Raw genomic sequence first — 19,356 nt, 5'->3', positions numbered from 1 at the left:
CCAAACAAGCATAAATTTCTTTTTCCTTCTTCACAATTTCTGGGATAAATGATTCATTCTTACTGTAGATCGTAGCAACCAGGGCATACAATTTTTTTTCTTTCCTTATTAAGTCAAGAACTGTCACTTTTTCCCTCAAAGGAAGCACTTTACAGGCGCTCTTTGGCATATCCAAATTGCCAGCCTCACTACTCTTGAGCTTTGGGGCCATAACTAAGTAAAATAAGGTTGAACACAAGCACTGTGATATCACGACAGTTGATCTGATAGCCCAGAGGACCCCTAAATGGCTAACTGGTGGGGAGAGGATACAGCCCAGAGATGCTGGATAAGGGGGCGGGCCCGGGCCCTGGCAGGACAGAGTGGATGCCAGGAGTTCTTCACGGTACTAGGAAAATTGTACGATTTAAAACTTATGAATTGTTTGTTTCTGGAATTTTCCATTTCCAGACTGCAATTGACCATGGATAACCGAAACCCCAGAAAGTGAAAATGCTCATAAGGGGGAACTACTGTACCAGCAAAAACAATTAGAAAATAATTGTAAAAATGAGATCATTTACAAGAGTGTTAAGACGTACCAATACCTAGGAATAAATCCAACAAAAAGTGTGTAAGAACTTTGTGCAGAAAACTATAAAACTTTATTGAGGGACACAAAAAACTAAATAAATGAAGGAATGTATCATTTTCAAGGATTGTGAGACTGATTGCTATAAAGATGTCAGTTTTTTCTCAAATTGGTCCATAGAGTCAATAAATACCAATTAAAACACCCACAGCTTTTTCTGCAGAACTTGACAAGCTAATTCTAAAATGTATTTGGAAATGTGAAGGATCAAGAATAGCAAGCCACTCTTCAAGGAGGAGGGAGAAAACGAAGTGGAAGAAGAGGAGAGACATTCTCTACTTGACATAAGACTTATTGTAAAGCCGGTGTGAGACACTATTAGGGCAGTGTGGTGTTGTCACAGGAACACAAACAGAAAAACAGATAGACGAATAGACCAATGTAACAGAAGAGCCCAGAAACAGACCCATGCACATATGGACATTGATTTATGCCAAAGATGGCACTGCCAAAGAGGGGGAAAAAATGGTCTCTTCAGTAAATTGAGTTGGATAATTGGGTATCCACATGGGAAGTGGAAAGAAGAAAAGGGAGGGATGGTGGGAGGGAGGAAGGAAGGTATACAGTCTGCAGAAATACTTGCGCATATGCACTGGGAGACATATACAAGAATGTTTGTAGCAACATTACTCATAATACCCTAAATTAGAGACAACCCAAAAACTCAACAGTAGGGTGGATAAATAAAATGAGATGTATTCATAAAATAGAATATTTTACAGCAACAAAAATGCACAATGCCTTGTACAGAATAGATGAATCTTAATTAAAAACACAATATTGAATAAGGTAAGTCAGAGTATACGATTTCATTTACAAAATATTTAAAATCAGATAAAAACTTTGAGTGATGCATAAAAAAGTGATAAATTATAAAGAGAGGCAAGTCAGGATAGCCGTTACCTGTATTGCAAAGGGGGGGGGGAGATAGGCATTAACACTGGGAGGGGTTGAGGGGCGGGGCTTCTAGAGCACTGGCTACATTCTTTCTTAACCTGGATGGTAGTTATGTGGTATTTGCCACATAGTTTGTGTAGTAGTTGTACATGTATGTTTTCTGTATTTCTCTATATGCATGTTATATTTCCCAAGAAAAGGGTTTTTTTCCCCTAAACATAAAAACCCTAAGTTCAGTTTGGTTACTGTGTAAGCAGACAAGTGTGTAAGCAGGCAGTCCAGCTGTCCAGTAAAGACATAGTGGAGGCTTGGACGAGGGTGGAGAAGTGGTCAGATTTAGGAAATACTGTAGAGGTAAAGGTAGCAATTTGATGTGGAATGTGAAGGGGAAAAGAAAGACAAAGCAACGTACACGCTGATCATCATAAAACACAGTGGGAATGTATGCAACAGAACTAGTTAAGCTTTTAAAACGGAAAACATTAGTGTGAAGTGCTAGGGTGTGTGAGTGGGTATTAGATGGAGGGCTTCTGTCCAGCTGGTTAGGGGAGGTTTCATAGAAAAGCTGGGAAAACAAACACTTGACACTGCAGAGGAAATGCATGAGGGGATAATTCAATTAAAGGGAGTAGCTGAGAGTTTACAGGTTGAAGGTTAATAAGTACTCTATTGTTCTTATTACTCTTGTATACATTTTATTTTTGAGACATTTCATACATCATCTCTTAAATAGGTTTTTGTCAATTTATGACGATCATTTAGATCCACAAAAAAAAGTATAATACATCCTTGGCTGCTGTGGCTCAGTGGATTGAGTACTGGCCTGTGAACTGAAAGGTCACCAGTTCAAATCCCAGTCAGGGCACATGCCTGGGTTACAGACCAGGTACCCTACTGGGGGTGTGCAAGAGGCAACTGATTGATGTTTCTCTCCCACATTTGTATTTCTCTCCTTCTCTTTCTCCTTTCCTTCCCCTCTTTCTAAAAATAAATAAATAAGAATTAAAAAAAAAAATAAAAGATGTAGTCCATTACTTCAAACACAGTACCATTCCAAGAATTCTGATTGAACTATGAAGTCTTGAACAAGCACATCACACTATCCTAGAATCCAGGATCAGCTATGGTAAGGCAACATGAGAAACACATGATCCTAGTTGCCCATATCACAGTGACTTTGTATTATGTAATATATATTAATAACTTTACATTATTGGCTTAGTTTTAACTTTAGGATGTTGCGCAAAAATTTTTTGGTACTTTTTCTCATTGGATAGACTGATTGGTGTGGTAATAAAGGGGGGGATTATATAGACATAATGTCTAGAAACAGAAGTTTGTGGGAAGGGAGGCTTCTCAGGCAACCCACTTTATCTAGGAAGGCTTCCCTCATGAGTCAGAGTTGATTCGAGAATCATCCAGAATTAACAATAGAAGGCAAGAGGATTTCTTTCTTTTTTTTTTAGGCTTGTGGGAAAAAGAGAACGGGATAAGTAGTGATTTTAAAACTCTTTGGAGTCTCTGATCTAGCGCATGAGTAGGCACGACTCTTCCTTTCATACACATTAAATACAACATTAAAAGAACTTACTGCTGGACTGAGAGTGGGTTTGCTTTGATAGATGTTTGAGATTCTGCTAGGGCCCTTAATAGAGCTGAAAATGAGAACATTGAAACCAATGGTAGAGAGTGACAAAGGGAAGATCCTATTAACTAGAGTATAGGCAAAGCGAGTGTAATAGCTAACGATGACACATTAACTGTGAGCCAAGCACCATCCTAAGGGCTTTACCTCCATTAACGCATTTCCTTCTCACAAGAACACTGTGAAGACCTCCTCGTCCTACAGATGAAGACACCGCGGCACTCAGAGGTTGGCGAAGTTGGCTGAGATTGCAGAACTGGAATTCTGACTCTAGAATCCATAATCTTCACTAAGGTGCTAGGCTATATCTTTTTTTTTTTTTTTAAGAAAAAGAGGAAGAGATGGCATAAATTCTGAAACTTCTTTATGATTCTTCATACTGGTAGCTTAGAAACTATGGTGGCATTTTAGTGTGATGTACCAAGACAATTTTATCTCCTCTACTTTATCCTTAGTGCTTATTCCTTTGACTTTCCAATGACAACCATATCATTCTCTTGGATGACTCTTGAGACTTAAAAATATAGCTGACCTCAGCTCTATTTGTTTTTTTAACCTAACATGTTTGCTATTCTTAAGTGTTTAATAGCTTACTCAAATTTGGAGGAAAAAAATCCTCTGAGATTTTTAAGTAAAAGATCCAAGATAAATACATTTTGGGCTTTCAAGAATATTGAAATACCTAACAGCTACATATTGGCTTTCCTGTGCTAATGTTCTTTAAATTGCAGCCCTTTAAGGATACTTCTGGAGCAATTAATACACTAATTACCAGAGGTAACAAAGAGCTGTCATAGTTGAAGTCTTTTTTTTTTTTTTTTTTTAATTTACTTACTCTGAAGAATGAAAAACGGGGAAAACGATTCAGCTCCCAAATCGGGGAGAATGGAGAACGATATTGGAAAGTATTGATAACTTTTCTGCGGGGCTCCGGAGTCATGTGTAAACTATAAACTGTACAAACAGTTTAGATATGTAATCAGTATGTAAAGCAGTAAGATATGTAATTCTTCTACAAACGGTCACACTCACCCACGCTGACTGGAAAAATCTATCGTAATTGGAATCAGAGTTCCTGTTCTTTAAATAATGCGTTTGGATCTCCTGAAAAGCTACAGGGCCCTGATTTCTAAAGCCTCCCCCAGAGATGCTCGCCCTGCAGCTCTGGCGACTCCCTGGATACACCTCCGAAGGCTCCCGAGCCTCCACTTGAGCGTGGGCCTAGCGCCCGGGGCCGGGCTGAAGGGAGGGGCGGCCGAGGCGGGGGTGCAGAGAGAAGAGCGATGGTCTAGTCCCCCTTAACCGCGGCCCCGCGCGGCGCCCTCCCTCGCGGGGGCTGAGACTGGAGAGGAAGTGGGGAGGCTCCGCTCCGTCCGCACAGCGGCGCGCCCTCATGCCCCCTCCCTTCTCCGCAAGGGGCCCCGGCGCGCCCCCTCCCCGGCCTTCGCCCCGGGAGAGGAGCGGGCGGCGTGGGCGGGCGCGCGGAGAGCGACCGCGGGGAGCTGACGGCCTGCGCTCAGCAGCGAAGCCCGTCCGCAGCGAAACCCCAGGCGAACCAGGCCCCAAGGCGGCCCGGGAGACCGCTGAGGCCGGAAGTGTGGGTGCGTCACTTCCGAGCGGTGCAGTGGCGGCCGCTAGGAAGATGGCTGCGCCCTGTGGCTCGGAGCGGCCCGCCAACTCGCCGCTTAAAATCCCGAAGATGGAGGTGCTCTCCCCTGCCTCTCCTGGTGGCCTGAGTGACGGAAACCCTTCGCTGTCCGACCCTTCCACGCCTCGGGGCGCCTCCCCGCTCGGGCCGGGCAGTGCGGCGGGCTCGGGGGCAGCGGCGTCCGGGGGTCTCGGGCTGGGGCTTGGGGGGCGCAGCGCCGCCTCGTCCTGGGGAGCCCCGGCCGCCGCCTGTCGCGGCATGTCGTGGACGCCAGCCGAGACCAACGCGCTCATCGCAGTGTGGGGCAACGAGCGGCTGGTGGAGGCACGGTACCAGCAGCTGGAGGGAGCCGGCACGGTATTCGGCAGCAAGGCCCCCGGGCCGGCCATGTACGAGCGCGTGTCCCGGGCCCTGGCCGAGCTGGGCTACGAGCGGACGCCGTCCCAGTGCCGGGAACGCATCAAGGTAACCGGCCGCCCGGCCCGGGGCAGCGAACCCGCGGCAGAGAGGAGGCGGGGAGCGGACCTCGGGGGCGGGGCCGGTCCGAGGTCGGGGCTCCCTCCGGAGCCCGGTGGGCTACTCGCATCTCTCCGTCTTTTTCTTCTCTCCCTGGGAAGGGGTTGTTTTCCAGATGGCCGCCAGCCCGTAGGTTTCCTGAGTTTGAAGTTGGGCGTGCCTGCCGCCGCCCCTCTTTCTTGCCAATGGAAGACGTTCCTGCGTTCTGAAGTTGGTGGTTTCTCCTTGTGCGCGGTGGGCATCCCTGAGCCCGGGCGCCTCTCACCCCACCGGCGGGGCCTCGCTTTGTTCCAAGCGGAGGGGGCGCCTAGGCAGAGGCTTACCGGGGCGGGATTGAAGAAGGGTAGCAAAGGTGGGGGGCCGGTGGGCCCACAGTTTCGGAATTTTCAAATGAGTGCAGTGGCAGAGCCATAAAAAAGCGCCTTTGGATGACTGCCTTTTGTGTCAGTTGCCTTGCTTTTAACTTGAGCTCTGAAGGACGAGTAAGACTGGAGATGCTTTGGAGACTTGGAAAGGCTTGATTGGAGCCAGATAGTGCATTGTTGTCGCGAAGTTAGCTCGGCTGAGAGTTGGTCTGGAATTTGGAGTGTCCGTGCCTCCAGAGTTAGGTTGACTTGAGGTTGACTTGACTTAGTTTCTGACTAGGCTCCTTCATGTTCCAGGTTCCCTCTGCTTTAGTTATTGTGTCAGATGTGGTGGTGACAAGTTGAGCTCTAAGTGTGCACCTGGCCATCCTTGTGTACGTGGATGTTTAAATGCAGAAGTTTAATTTGGGCTAGAAATTCTACCATCGGCCAGGTTATTGTTTTGCTGTGTTTACTGACTTTTAATCTAGGTGTTGAAATGTGTATTATAAGCTGATTTGGTGGTGTTTTTTAGGCAAGCTAGTTCCCTCCTTAGTGTCTGCTATAAGACTATTTCTCCCAGTTTTCACTGCACTGCTTCTCGTTCATAGTTACAGCATCTGTGTACTTCTTTTCTGATAGGGATAACACTTCTTCTGGAACTCCTTGGGAGGTAGAAACCCAATAAGGACAATGGTAATCACACTGAAGGAGGAGATTGCTCCAAAGTTCGAGAGATCTTGGTTCAAGTAGTGGTCATCTGGGAACATTGTGCCTTAGAAAATGTAGTCCAGAAACTAAGACATTTGAAACCTGTTATCTATTGTTCAAGAAATTTGGCACCCATTTCTCAATCACAAAATTAAGTTGGTTTACTTGATACATGAACCTTTGGGTCTTACAACCGCCTTTTTTTGTAAACAGGTCATTAGAGCAGTAGTTTATAGACAGGATTTGAATTGAACTATGCAGATCCACTGGTACATGTATTTTTTTTCAATAAATATGGAATTGGCCCTAGGTTCGCATTCATGGATTCACCTAACCCTGATCGAAAACAGTATTTTATTTTCTCATTCCCAGCCGTGGTTGAATCTGCAGGTGAGAAGGGCCAACCCTAGTTGAGGTTTTGGGGAATCACAAGTGACTTTCCAGTTTTCCATGGCGTTGGGGGGTTGGTGCTCCTAACCTCTGCGTTTTTCAAGGGTCAACTGTAGTAGCTAATAGCAACCACTGCTCTCTGAATCTCAGTTCATTCTTCTATTTAAGGTCATTAAGATTCATGGGGGGAGCGAGGAGTTTTGCACTTACGCTAATTAGCTTCTATCTGTGAACTTTTCTTGAGTTTAGAAGTGCACCTTAGGCGTTTGTGACTGCTTTAGCTTGATCAATTTCTGTCCATAGAAATTTCCCAAAGGGAGAAAGTGATGTGCTATCAAAATCTCACGGGATATAAATGTGTCTATAAAATTGTTTCTCAGATGACCAGGAAATCTCTAGTTGGGTTGCATCTTTGTCCAGTTATGAGAAACATATCCTAAAGCAAAGAAGGGAGATTGAGCTTCTCTGAAGAATATTTTAAAAGGATCTGTTTACCTGTCTCTGAACAAATAAGGCCAAATTGACCTCAGGCTCTTAGAATGTTTTGAGAATACGTAGATGACAGTAATGGGTTCTCTGATCCACAGAAGCAGTAGACAAGGAGGGCAGATAAATGCTAGTTTTTTAAGGGCTGTACTCCTGAGGTGATTTTAACCAAGGAACAGCCTTCTTCTTTAACAATGTTGGTCTTTCCTGTCAGAATTATAGGCTCTGTCAGGACAAGTTCTGGTCTGTTACTCACGACTGTATCTCCAGTGTCTAGCACATAGTAGACTCTGGATACATATTTATTAAATTCACCAAATAAACAAGAAGAATAATTTTGGAAAGTATAAAAACCTAAAGCAGTGTTACTTAAACTTTAACTCAAAGACATAGACTTTGAAACGCAGTTTGAAAAATCTGCATTGAAAACTAAGCTCTGTCCCTCTAGGAGGCTTAGTATGAATGTAATGTTAAGCATAGAAGCAAATATGGCCAGGGAAGTCATAGCCTTATACCATTATGTGGTGAAGGTCCCAAGTAATCGAGGTTATGTTCAGGGAAATAAAAACCTTAAAAGATTCTCAGAGAATCCCAAACCCCTGAAAGCAAACCTTTAGATCCCATGTTCAGAAATGGTGATTGAGAACAAGTAATTCATAAATCTCTTTCACTTTATTGTTTTGATGAGAACCGCGAGAAGAAATTCAATAATCTTTTTTGCTGTAGATTTTACAAAATAGAAACAAACCAGTGCAGTAAGATGGACCACGAGGAGCCCTGACACAGACCGATGTAACGCGCTCCCTTGAACGGGAACTTGCGTCAGAGGGTCACAGGGAAGAGACACCCTGCGCATCAGTTCCATTTCTGGTCGAATGTATGTGAAATATCTATCACACCTCAATTTTGAAAACACAAATTTCTTCTAAGTTTGAAAGGAGGGAAGAGGTCTATAGTAACTTAAGTTTTTATTTTTCAGGAAACTTTCCCTTAATCATAGTTTCAACATGTTGATGTAGCAGCTTTCATCTCATCATATGAAGGCATCAGAAAGCTGAGTCCTATCCCGGCCTCTTCCCTGCCCACCCCCTGAGTAATCTTAAAGCTCATCCCTTCCCTTCTCTGGACTGTGCCTCAGTCTTCGTGTCTATTAAATAGAAGTATTAAAATTGTAAATATTGAAATTGAATGAATAGCTTTTGGATTTTGCTACCAAAGTACAATTCCGAAATACTACCAAAGTGACTGTGTATATTTCTAAGTACCCCGGATTTTACCTTAAAGTCAGATAGAAACATTTGTTTATTGCTGCAAAGAGTTTAATTTTGAAGTCTGACATGTCGATATTAATATTTGTTCAATCATTTGGATAAAAGGATGTGTTTGAGACTGTGTTGCTGCTCTGATGTTTTGTTGCTTTTTGTTTGTTTGCCAGAAGAAAATTTGTCTGCTAACAATTCCCGCCTAATTTCGGAGCAAGGTAAACAAAGAAGTGATTTTCTGTCTAGTCATTACATGATTTTTATCCTTTTATATAAGTCTTTTCTTCATATCTCCATTCATCAAATATTTGAGTCTACTATGTGCAAGGTTGTCTGCTAGATGTTAGGATGAATAAAAGAACTGTACCGTACAGTCTGAGCGCTTATAGTGCAGTTGAAGTCTATACACGTACCAGAGAGTTAAAAGCTGCACAGAACAATGCAAGGAATGGTATACAACACAGCACTTGATTAAGTGTCATATACTAAAATGCTTTAGTGTCATACTAGAGCTGACATCAGTAAGTGTGATGACTTCAAAGGGAGAGCGCGCATCACAGTTAGTTCATACTGCAGTAGTCAGAAGAGCTCTCCAGGCTCAAATTTCACGAGAACGGCACTCCTGAGCCATGCGCTGTGTTCGCCCTTCTGTCAGTTAATCTGCTGCACTACAAAACTCATTCTCAAGTCCCAGATTTTTGGTTTTTTCCCAAAAATTTGCCTCTTGAGAGTTGGCTAAATGTCTTTGAAACAGATGTGTTCTTTTCGCTCTGCCCAAAGATGAAATGCAAGGTGACTGCATGACCTACAGCACTTGTCTTTGCTGGACCAGAGCTGGTGCGCATCAGACGTATTTAAAAGTGGTAGGCAGTCTTCTGCCCAGCAAACAGTGATTAAAGTTTTAGGGACATTGCTTAAACTTACTCATCAGTAATTGTCATGATCTTTGGAACAAATTTCATACTTTAGCAGACAAATCATAGTATATAGTCTATTTGGTCTTTTATTTTTGCTGTCAAGCTTCGTCATTATTTGTGGAAACCAACAGGGCAAAGATAACCTGGAGCCGAATGCTTGTCCCTGGATAAGCATTTTAACAGACTGCCCGCCTCTAAGGACCTTTACCTGGTGTTTGCAGACAAGACCATCCCTTTGCACTATCACTGAAAGATTTCCAAGAAACATGGCATACCACTGAAATAGTTCACAAGAAAGATTTAATCAGGTTTGTTTCCTTCCATTTTTTTTCATACTCAGTTTCTGTTGTTCCCATGCCCACTGTCACCCGAAAGCTTGTGTGTTCCAGTTTGCTTGTCTGCTTGTGAGTCTGACAGGGGCTTGATGTGCATCTTAAAAAAATATAGTCACGCACCGCATAACAACATTTCAGTCAACAAAGGACTGCATGTATGATGGCGGTATACCAGGTGGCCTGTGTATATGGCTAGCAGTTGTAGGCTCTGGCACACATGCCGCCCAGGTCTGGGTGAGTTCACTCACTCTGTCATGTTTGCACGATAAGGAAATTGCCTAATAACGTGTTTCTTAGAACATATCTTCATTGTTAAGCTGTGCGTAGCTCTAGACTTAGAGACTACTGACCATAAGCCTATAGTTAGGCTTCCAGTTTTGTAGGTAAGAGAGCTAACAAACACAGGTTGAAACTGAATGAATAGGCCTCTGAGTTTTATTTTAATTAATTTAATTTTAAATTGTAAATAGCCACATGTTCTTAGTGGCTGCCATATTGAATGATGTAGCTAAAAAGTTGTTACTCAGAGTATTAAAAAAGCCTTTATATTACGAAAGGATTCTCTTGGCTACACCCTCAAACCTCTGCGGGGAGTTCAAGAGTCTTCCTTTCTCCTGTCACTCCGTCACTTGACCTGAGTAAGAGGAACCTTGATAGAATGAAGAAAAATTTTCTGTCGTTGTAGGAGGAAGAGCTTTTAGTGCAAGGAGTAAAGTGTCATAACCTCAGTTGGCTGGGGCAATCAGTGCCACCCTCTCGGTCCCCTAGGACAGCGCTAGTAAAACCTGTCCAGTAAAACCTGTCGCGACGGTATGAGCGCCCCGTATCCGCACTGTCGGACAGCCGCTCTGCAGTCGCCTCCAGCCACAGGAGCCTTACTTATTGAACGTCTGAAATGAGGCTAGTATGACTGTGAAATGGACTTTGTAATTTAATTTCAATTTAACTTAAATTTCAGTGTGCATGTGTGGCTGATGATTATTGTATTGGCCAGAACAGCTTTTTTGCTCGCATATTCCCGAAAGAGTTTTGAAATCCGGGTACTCTCTCGAACATTTTAAAGCTGACGTTAAGAATTTTTCATAATATGTTTGAAAGTTTACAGGATATAGGAAATTGTAAATCTAGCGTGAGATGAGGATTGGCTGTAAAATTTATTGGCAAATACACTGGGAATGTAAAAAAGCCACCCAAATTTTTATCTACAGGTCTATCAAATATATCTTGAAAATGTTGATGATCAGACAATATTCCGCTTCTGTTTAAACAAAGCAGTATTACTAACCTATATTGCTTTGGTTATTCTAAATTAAGGAGCCAAGCCCCATACCTAAAAAATACAAGACTGGGAATGACCCGAATCCCTCAGATTTTAAGGCTCCTCGATCGGTCATTAAAGAAGGTGTAGGGATACCCCCGTTGAAGACCACTGCTTTGGAATCCTGAGCATCCTTTCAGCACCTTTCTTGCCTGATGAGTGGGCGCAAGAATTCCATTGCCCATAGGAAACAGGAAAGGTGTGGAGCTTAATTTGGCTGAACGTGTAACTGAAACACATATCACAGCCATAATGAATGCGGCTCACACCCATATCACACTCAGCTGACAGATTCATCTCAGGGTTTCCGTGGATGCTAAGGTTGGAAATGAGGACTTTGTTTGTGATTGTTTACCATAAATATTTGAGTGTCTCCTGCAGTAGGTCCTAGAAGTGCAGCAGTGCACTTACCGCCCTGGTGTCCGCCTTCTAGCGGAGGAGCCACACTACTGAGTGCCAGTCACGGCATCGAGAGCCAGGTGTGTGTGTTGTGTTGGCGTTCAGCTCATGGTGCTGCAGGTGCGCACAGGAAGGGCATGTCATGGGCTTCAGGAGGTGCATCCTGAAGGGGGAACGGGACTGAACTGGGCCGAAGGGAGGAGAGCCAGGCGAGCAGTTGGGGTAAAAGCCCAAGGGCAGTGTAAAATATAATTTGTTCAAGAATCCAAAACTAGGAGCATCCAAATAATGCAGTTGTTCCTAGCAATTTATAAGTGAGCAGCTCTTTAAAAAGTCATGCCTTCCAGTTGAAGAAAAAATTGCTATAGTGTGGCATTTGGTGAAGGTATGAATTAGAAGCTACAAATGAATGGTGGTATCAAAGAAACATGCAAAAGGGTCAGGAAGATAGTTTTGGGATAACAGTATAGTGTACATACTAATTCCAGATCATTTGTTTTGATAAATAACTTTTTTATAGTGTTGAGTTGCAGTTTTGCCAATATCCATGGTTACCTCATTCTTTAATTTATATTCTGAAAGAAAAACCAAAGTAATGCATCTTTTGTGGGTTTTTTATGAAGATTTTATTTACTTTTTAGAGTGAGGGGGAGGGAGAAAGAGGGAGATAAATATTAATATGCGAGAGAAACATCAGTTGGTTGTCTCTCACAGGCCCCCAACTGAGGACTGGGCCGCAACCCGGGCATGTGGCCCGACCTGGAACAGGACCTGCGACTTTTCAGTTTGTGGGACAGTGCTCAACCCACTGAGCCACACCAGTCAGGCCACAGTGCATCTTTCTGAACATACAACAAGAAGAAATACATTTTACCCTGTGGCCTAGTACTCGCATAATATATATGTGTAACTAAAACAAATATTACAAAATAGTAATGATGTGGCTCACACATAGCCTTTACTGTGTGCTCTGCGCTGTTCTAAGTTCTTTTCAAATATTACTTGATTTGCACAATGATGCTATACTTAACTATGTGCCATATACTCTGATATATTCTATTCTATATGAACACAGGTAATCTGGCTCCTGAAACACTAGATCACAGAGCCTCTTTGGGCCCGTAGTGGACAGTGCATGAAAGCACCAACCCAGGCTCTCACCTGCTCGGCCCCCTCTCTCTGTGTCCCCCCACGTCCCCTTCCAAGGATTTTCAGCCCGGCCTCCCCTCCTGCCCCATCCCTCGGGCATCTGCCCCCGGCCTCTGCCCCAGCCCCGGCCGCAGCCTCACCTGGCTCCAGGAGCCCCTCACCTGAAGCTGGTGCATAGAAAACCTGGGAAGACGGGGGTGGCCGCGCCCACTGGTAGCGGGCAGCGGGCTTACTCCTGGGGGCCTGGCAGCTCAGGGTCACGTTGGTCCCCACACGGGGCACGCCCAGGAGGCGGCAGGATGGAGGAGCCGGAGGAACTGGGGGGTGGGGAGGAGGCAGCTTAGAATCTCACACCCAAGACGCCAGCAGACACCCCACCGCCTACGCACGGGCCCTTTTGTCACCCCTCGCGCCCCCCTCCAGCCTCCGCCGTTTGCGGGAGGGACCCGCCGGGCGCCGGGCAAGGGCGGCCCCAGCGGCGCGCCCTGCTTACCCCACACGTCCAGCTCCAGCGTTTTGCTGCTGTGGCTCCGGTTGCTGCCCTGACGGTCTTGCACGGTCACAGAGCAGAAGTAGGACCCGGAGTCCTTCTCCCGGAGGCCCTGCAGCCGCAGGGACACGTTCCGGGAGGGCATGGAGTAGACCAGGGATACCCCTGCTTCGCTGGACGTGGCCCCACTGATGTGCGACAGCACCTGGTGCGGGCAGGTCACCTCCCCGTGACTGTGTGCCGCGCTGTGCCCCCAGGCTCAGCCCGTCCCCCCTCCTCCCCCAAACTGGCAAACCTCAGATGCCCCTCCCGGGCGCCCGGCTCCTCTAACCTGTAGCAGCTCCCGCTCCCCGTCTCCGGCCACCCTCTCGCCACCCCGGGCCCTCTTCACAGGAACGGTTCTTGATCCCCTTTGTTTTGTTTCTTCATCTCCCACGTGGAAAGGTGGCCACAGCCCACTATAATTGAGGCCCCTACCCACTAATGGGACAGGACCTGCAGTTAGATAAGAGTAGAAAGAAGATAATGAGGGGAGATCAAGTTTCTCCAGTCATCGTGCTCTTTTAGACTTAAGGTATCAAAACTCCCCAAATGTCATTAATATGGAACCCGTCATGTCTCACATATCCTGGTGAAATGCGTTCTACCCTAGCTGTAGAGAGCTGGAGCCTTGGGGGGGCGGGGCGGGAAGGGGTGGAGGGAGGTAGGGAGTTGTACGAAATGAGTCTGGGGTGCAGTCAGGAGGCCCGATGGTGTGCCAAGGGGTTTATCCTCATCACTCAGGGGCTCCAGGCGGGGGACAGGCATGGTCAGTGCTGGGCTCCGCGGCCCGCAGCCTGGAGGGTGGAGTAGGGGGTGAAACTGGAGGCACAAAGATCAGTAGAGGCCTCTTGCAGTAAAGTAGGTAAGTGGCGAAATAAAACAGTGGCAATGAAAACGGAGAAAAGAGAACTGATTTCAAATATGTCAATATCAGTGGGGCTGTTTGGAGAATCTGAAAATTGTAGTTTATAGGATTTGTTAGATCTTACCCTGCCAGGAAACTCACTGGGTACTGCTCTGCCGACTTACACAGAGGGTCCGCACAGGACTTCATAGCTTAAGTTTTTGGAGTTGGTTCTAGAACCCAATGAGATCCAACTGAAACACCATTCTCGGACAGTCCTGACTGTATTACCTCTAGGGCGTGCTCTACACGGGCTCTTCTGGATTCTCGTCTGTTCCCCAGTCTTCAGAAATGATCATCCTGCCTCCTTTTTTTAATCTTTCCTCTCTTTTTTTAAGCATTACCAGAGGGTAAGCACTAACATGGAGATCTAAAATTTCAAATGTTAATTGTCGTAAGGCACTCTGAAGTGTGTGCTTATATTTCTAGGTTAAGGTAGAATAGCCATTTTTTCCCCCTTTGGAAGGTTATGCATGTAATGTTTAAAAATGTTTTTAAAAATGGGAGAAAAAATTTAGCGGAGTTTCAAACACAAAGACCAGTACCATAAAAAACTTACAGATTTTAAACAACTGATTGTTAGGTGCTCTTTAAATTTATTTCTGTTGGGTCATTCATGCAGTGTGTTCTGCTTGCTATTTACCGTTGCAAAAACCTCATTCATTGTTAAAAACGAAGGCTTAATGAATCTGGGCCTCAGATGCATATGTTACAAATTATCTGGAGTTTGTAATCTATGCGGAATATTTCCCCCCCGCCCCCGCCCCGGTTCTGAATAACTGAAAAACGTCTACATACTGGAAAAAGACATGTATTTAAATCTGTATAATACTTACCTATTTGTAGTGGAGAGAGTCCTTCACAGCCATTGGAGTTCTTTTCTTGGCACTAATCAAGTGAGTGTTACCTTGTCACTTAGTGGGATGTATTGTTATTCCCCAGGATCATGCAAACCTGTGTTTATTCTCAGACATATTAGGAATAAACAGCCATCATTTAATTTTTCATGTGTGTTCTTGGCTGTGTTCATAAAATTACATATCTTGAGCTACCAAATAATACTTCAGTATAAATCAATAGAATAGAATGGAAGTTATTTATTTAGATGTTTTCTAGTTGCAATTTATCAGCCTATGTAAGATTACGCTGTTGTAATAGCTTGAATTTTTGAAGCTCGCAATATTGTTTCACTACTATCTACTTTCAGATTACTTCATTTATCCAAATAACTTAATTATGTTTGTAATTGATATTAATAAAACCAGAATAAAGTTTATATCTACCCTAAACTGCTTTTATTATTATTATTTTAATTTACAAATAGCTTTCTCTAAATGGAGAGACCTGATTTATGACTTAGAAAGTATGGTAGGTCAAAAAGTACCTCGATCTTATAGTTGATCTCTCAGCTGCCATATACAGTCTGAAGGAATTTTAATTCATTTCATTTATTCATTCATTTAGCAAAAATCTGTTGGCCTACTTCGGCATGCCAGGCGTTGATTTAGGTTCTGGGAATACATCAGTGAACAAAACTGAAAGGGGAAAAAAACCCTGTCTTTATAGAGCTTACATTCTGAAGAAGACAATATAATGTTTAAAATATATTCATTCACAACAGTTAACACAATTAGAAAACCCCTCAAATAAGATATTCCTTGATAGCAGCCTATTGACCTTAGAAAGTGTTAGCTCCCTACCTCTCATTATGCGCAAGAAATAGAAATACATTTGCCTCTGCTTCATTAAGAATGATTTGCATGATCTTTTTTTAAATCCTCACTGGATGGTATGTTTGTGAGGAGAGAGACAGAGACAGAGAGAGATACCAGAGGGTTTCGGTGGGTTGCCTCCCAAATGCACCCTGACCGGGGAGCAAACGCACAGCCTGTGGTGTCCAGGACGACGCTCCAACAAGCCAAGCCACCTGGCCAGGGCAAGAATGCTCTACATGAATTTGTATTCTGCCTTTTTTGTGTGTTATGTCCAGTTGTCCCTGAGATTTACCCCTCCAACCAGCAAAGGGCAGCATTGTTAGTCTCCATTCACTCGTTAGGTAATGGGCACCCTGTGCTGGGTTCCCAGGTTCAGACTTGAGCAAGAACCGGTATTGTTCCATCGCTCTTGTGCAAATTAGGGCACATAATTAATAGTTGGGCTTTGAAAGACCAGAGTTGTGCCAATTTTAGAACAGGATAAAATAATATTTTTTCTCTAATATAAACCACATTAAAAATTCAGATGAAAAATCAATGGAAAAATTTAACTTCAGCATAAGCACATATTCATGAAACGTTTTTTGAAAAGTGATGGTGAATCTGATTTTAATTCCAGTAAATTTCCATGCACCAAAAAATAAGTGAGAGGTCTACATGCTTTTTGTTCTATTGAACTCCAAGAAAATATATGGGTCATTCCAAATTTTTGATTCATGCTGAGTTTTGCCTTCCTCCTGCTGCTTGTGAATAGTTGCCTAGGGAGCAAGGCCGAATCCTCACTGTGAATTCCTTTTTTCCCTTCGTTTCTGTTTTTAAGATTTTATTTATTTTTAGAGAGGTGGGAAGGGAGGGGAAAAAGAGGGAGAGACATCGATGTGTGAGAGCTACCTCGACTGGTTGCCTCTCATACGCCCCCAGTTGGGGACCTGACCCACAGCCCAAGCTTGTGCCCTGACTGGGAATCAAACCAGCAGCCCTTTGGTTTGCAGGCCAGCGCTCAATTCACTGAGCCACACTGGCCAGGGCTTTATGTCAGTGTTTTAGTCACCATATTTCTGCCAAGATGGCTAACCTTTGAAATGGTTAAATGATTGCTTTTATCTATAAAAGAGGTATGACCAAAAAGTTGAAGAAGCTATGATAATATATCCAGGTGTTTCTGAAATTGAATAATAATGGGTGGGCAAAACCGTGTATGAAACAGTTACTTAATATGTAACAAACCTAATACTATATATAAAGCCCTTTTACATATAGATCTCACATTATCAAACAAAAGCAACTTTATAAAATACTTTTAGGTACTAATAAAATAAAAGTAAAATCAAGCTAGTATTCTGTTAATATTGGAGGACGTGGGGTAGCTGAAATTTGTTTTTCCAAACAAGATTTTGATACTGAGTGCTACAGTTAGGTTTTTTGGGTTTGTTATTCCTGCCATTAGCTTTATGATAAAACTTTGCTGCTAATTTTTCTCCACTTGAACTAACCTTTATTCATAAGGTACTTTGGTCTTCATATTGTGTGGCTCTGTCATTTTTGTAATAATAATAACGGCTAACATATACTGAGTGTTAGCTATGGGCAGACGCTGTTTTAAATGCATTCCTTATAAAAGCAGTCTCTCTCCACGCTCTTAACTTCTTGGTAATATTGCTCCCCTATTAATCATTGGCCCACCTTTATTAAATTTTGACAATTCAAGTAATATTTTGGCAACTGGTTGATCATAAATAGTCCTAAGTGCAATACCAAAATCATATAGCAGCACCCAGATGGATATCATGCACATACATTTTTCTTATAAGAACACAAATTTTAAAAATTCTGGCAGATAATTCATCATGGCCTAAAGTAATAAATACATTGAGAAATGATTTGGAAGTCCCTTGGAAGAATTTGAAACACGTGCTGAAACAAACAAAACTTTTACTGTAGAAGATTTATTCATTCAAGTCTATAGAAATGATGGTATTTATTGGCTACCAACTCCTCTTAAAGGAAGTAAGTTTGAATTATAGGAGGAGAAACGTTTACACAGTAGAATCCCCTTTTGGCAGTAAAAGCAGGTAAGGATGTGGCTGGCAGGAGGCCACGGAGTGTCCTTTACCTTATGCCTGACCATGTCCCCCAATGTGTGAGTGGTTTGGGCACCCTTGTCCTGACAGATGATGGGAATAAGGTGGACTGTTTCGTAATACATAATATAAATGCACCAACAAAGAGGGAATGCATGTGAACAAAGCTAAATAGAGAATCAGAAAATAAGAAATCAGTGCAAGGAGTATAGTAGTCATCCAAGTAAATGTGTGTTAAAGTGAGCTATAAACTTCCCAGCAACTATAGCAGAAAGGAAAATACAATGTTACATGCTTTTCAATGTCTGCTGAAGAGAAGTGTGCCAGGTTCTAGTTATGAAACCAAGATTCAGTTACATTAAATACACTCTGATAGTGACCTCGAAAAGTTGCGACCTTTCTCTTAGTTCTCTTTTCTGTTAAGGATGCATCACTTGCCTTTTGTATGTATGTGATCGTACTGCCCAGACTGCTCCTCCAGGGGTGAGACACAAGTCAGACCCCACAGCTGCCTGGAGCGCTGATCGGGGATGGCTTCTGGCTGGATTCCTCCCGGGAATTTCTCTTTGCCAGAGGGAGCTGTCTCCCCCAAGGTTAGGCTCCCTGTCCTGAGGCAGCCTGGGTCCACCGGCTGGTCAGTGCTGAAGTACAAGGGTACAGTCTCCTTCCCTCAATTCAGGACAACACTGAAGGGTCATCCAAGTCCCATGCCTCACTTTGGGAATAGCAAGGCCTCTCTCTGTCCCAGCTGCTTTTACTTCAGCTCCTTTGCCCAGCCCTGCTCACTCAGTATCTCGCAAGTAAAACCCCTTGCACCATCTCCTCTGAGTCTGTTTTCTGGGACCCTCTCTTTTAGCTTTGTTATAAAAATTAGGGATAATAAATGTAAACTGCTTAGTCCAAATCTCAGCACACGGCAGGCACTGAGAAAATACTAGTTACAGTTTACCTTCATTATGTGGGACATTGAACCACATAGGGAAAATGTTTGAGTTTTTGAGAAGGTACAGAAATTTTTTCATATGGCCTTTGCTTTTAGCAGTCCTTGTAAAGGTAAGAATAAAATATAAAAATGCTACCAAATGAACTGTAAAAAGTGTAATGAATTCCCGCATTTCTTCCTAACAGCTTTCTAAATAAGAGAGATGCATAAACTTAAAAGGTGCTTATTTTCAGGGTTTTCAGAGGAGGAGTGTGTCAGATGTGTTCTTTTCATACACTCATGACCTGTAGTTTGTACCACGTAAAGCGGGGGTGGGAGGGGACACTTTTCTTAAGTACTTCAATATTTACCCTTAAAAAAAATTGACTGAATCTTAACACTTGTACCTAGATTATCTTGATGGAAGATTTCTAACAACCTTAATTTTTAGTGATTTTTATCCAAGTGTCAAGATTATTTCTTTTCTCACAAATACATAAAATTTACTAATGGAAAAATTTGTATTATCTATTCTTTGCATTATAAATGGTAGT

General features: G+C 43.4%; 1 protein-coding gene across 2 annotated transcripts in view; it reads left to right on the top strand.

The window, feature by feature from the left end:
* The first annotated feature begins 4,793 nt into the window (after positions 1-4,793).
* MSANTD2 (Myb/SANT DNA binding domain containing 2) overlaps positions 4,794-19,356 on the top strand; it is a 29,576-nt gene continuing 15,013 nt past the window's right edge. Inside the window, exon 1 of one of the 2 annotated variants that reach the window (XM_054592844.1) lies at positions 4,794-5,286. In XM_054592844.1, the coding sequence (XP_054448819.1) occupies positions 4,816-5,286 (471 nt within the window). In that variant the 5' untranslated portion in view covers positions 4,794-4,815. The remainder of the gene's footprint in view (positions 5,287-19,356) is intronic. The other variant, XM_054592845.1, reaches the window with a different exon arrangement.

The sequence above is a fragment of the Pteronotus mesoamericanus genome, unplaced genomic scaffold, assembly GCF_021234165.1.
Source record: "Pteronotus mesoamericanus isolate MK-2021 breed Mesoamerican mustached bat unplaced genomic scaffold, CSHL_Meso_final scaffold_371, whole genome shotgun sequence".
Lineage (NCBI taxonomy): Eukaryota > Metazoa > Chordata > Mammalia > Chiroptera > Mormoopidae > Pteronotus > Pteronotus mesoamericanus.
This window is presented reverse-complemented; position numbering and strand designations above follow the sequence as displayed.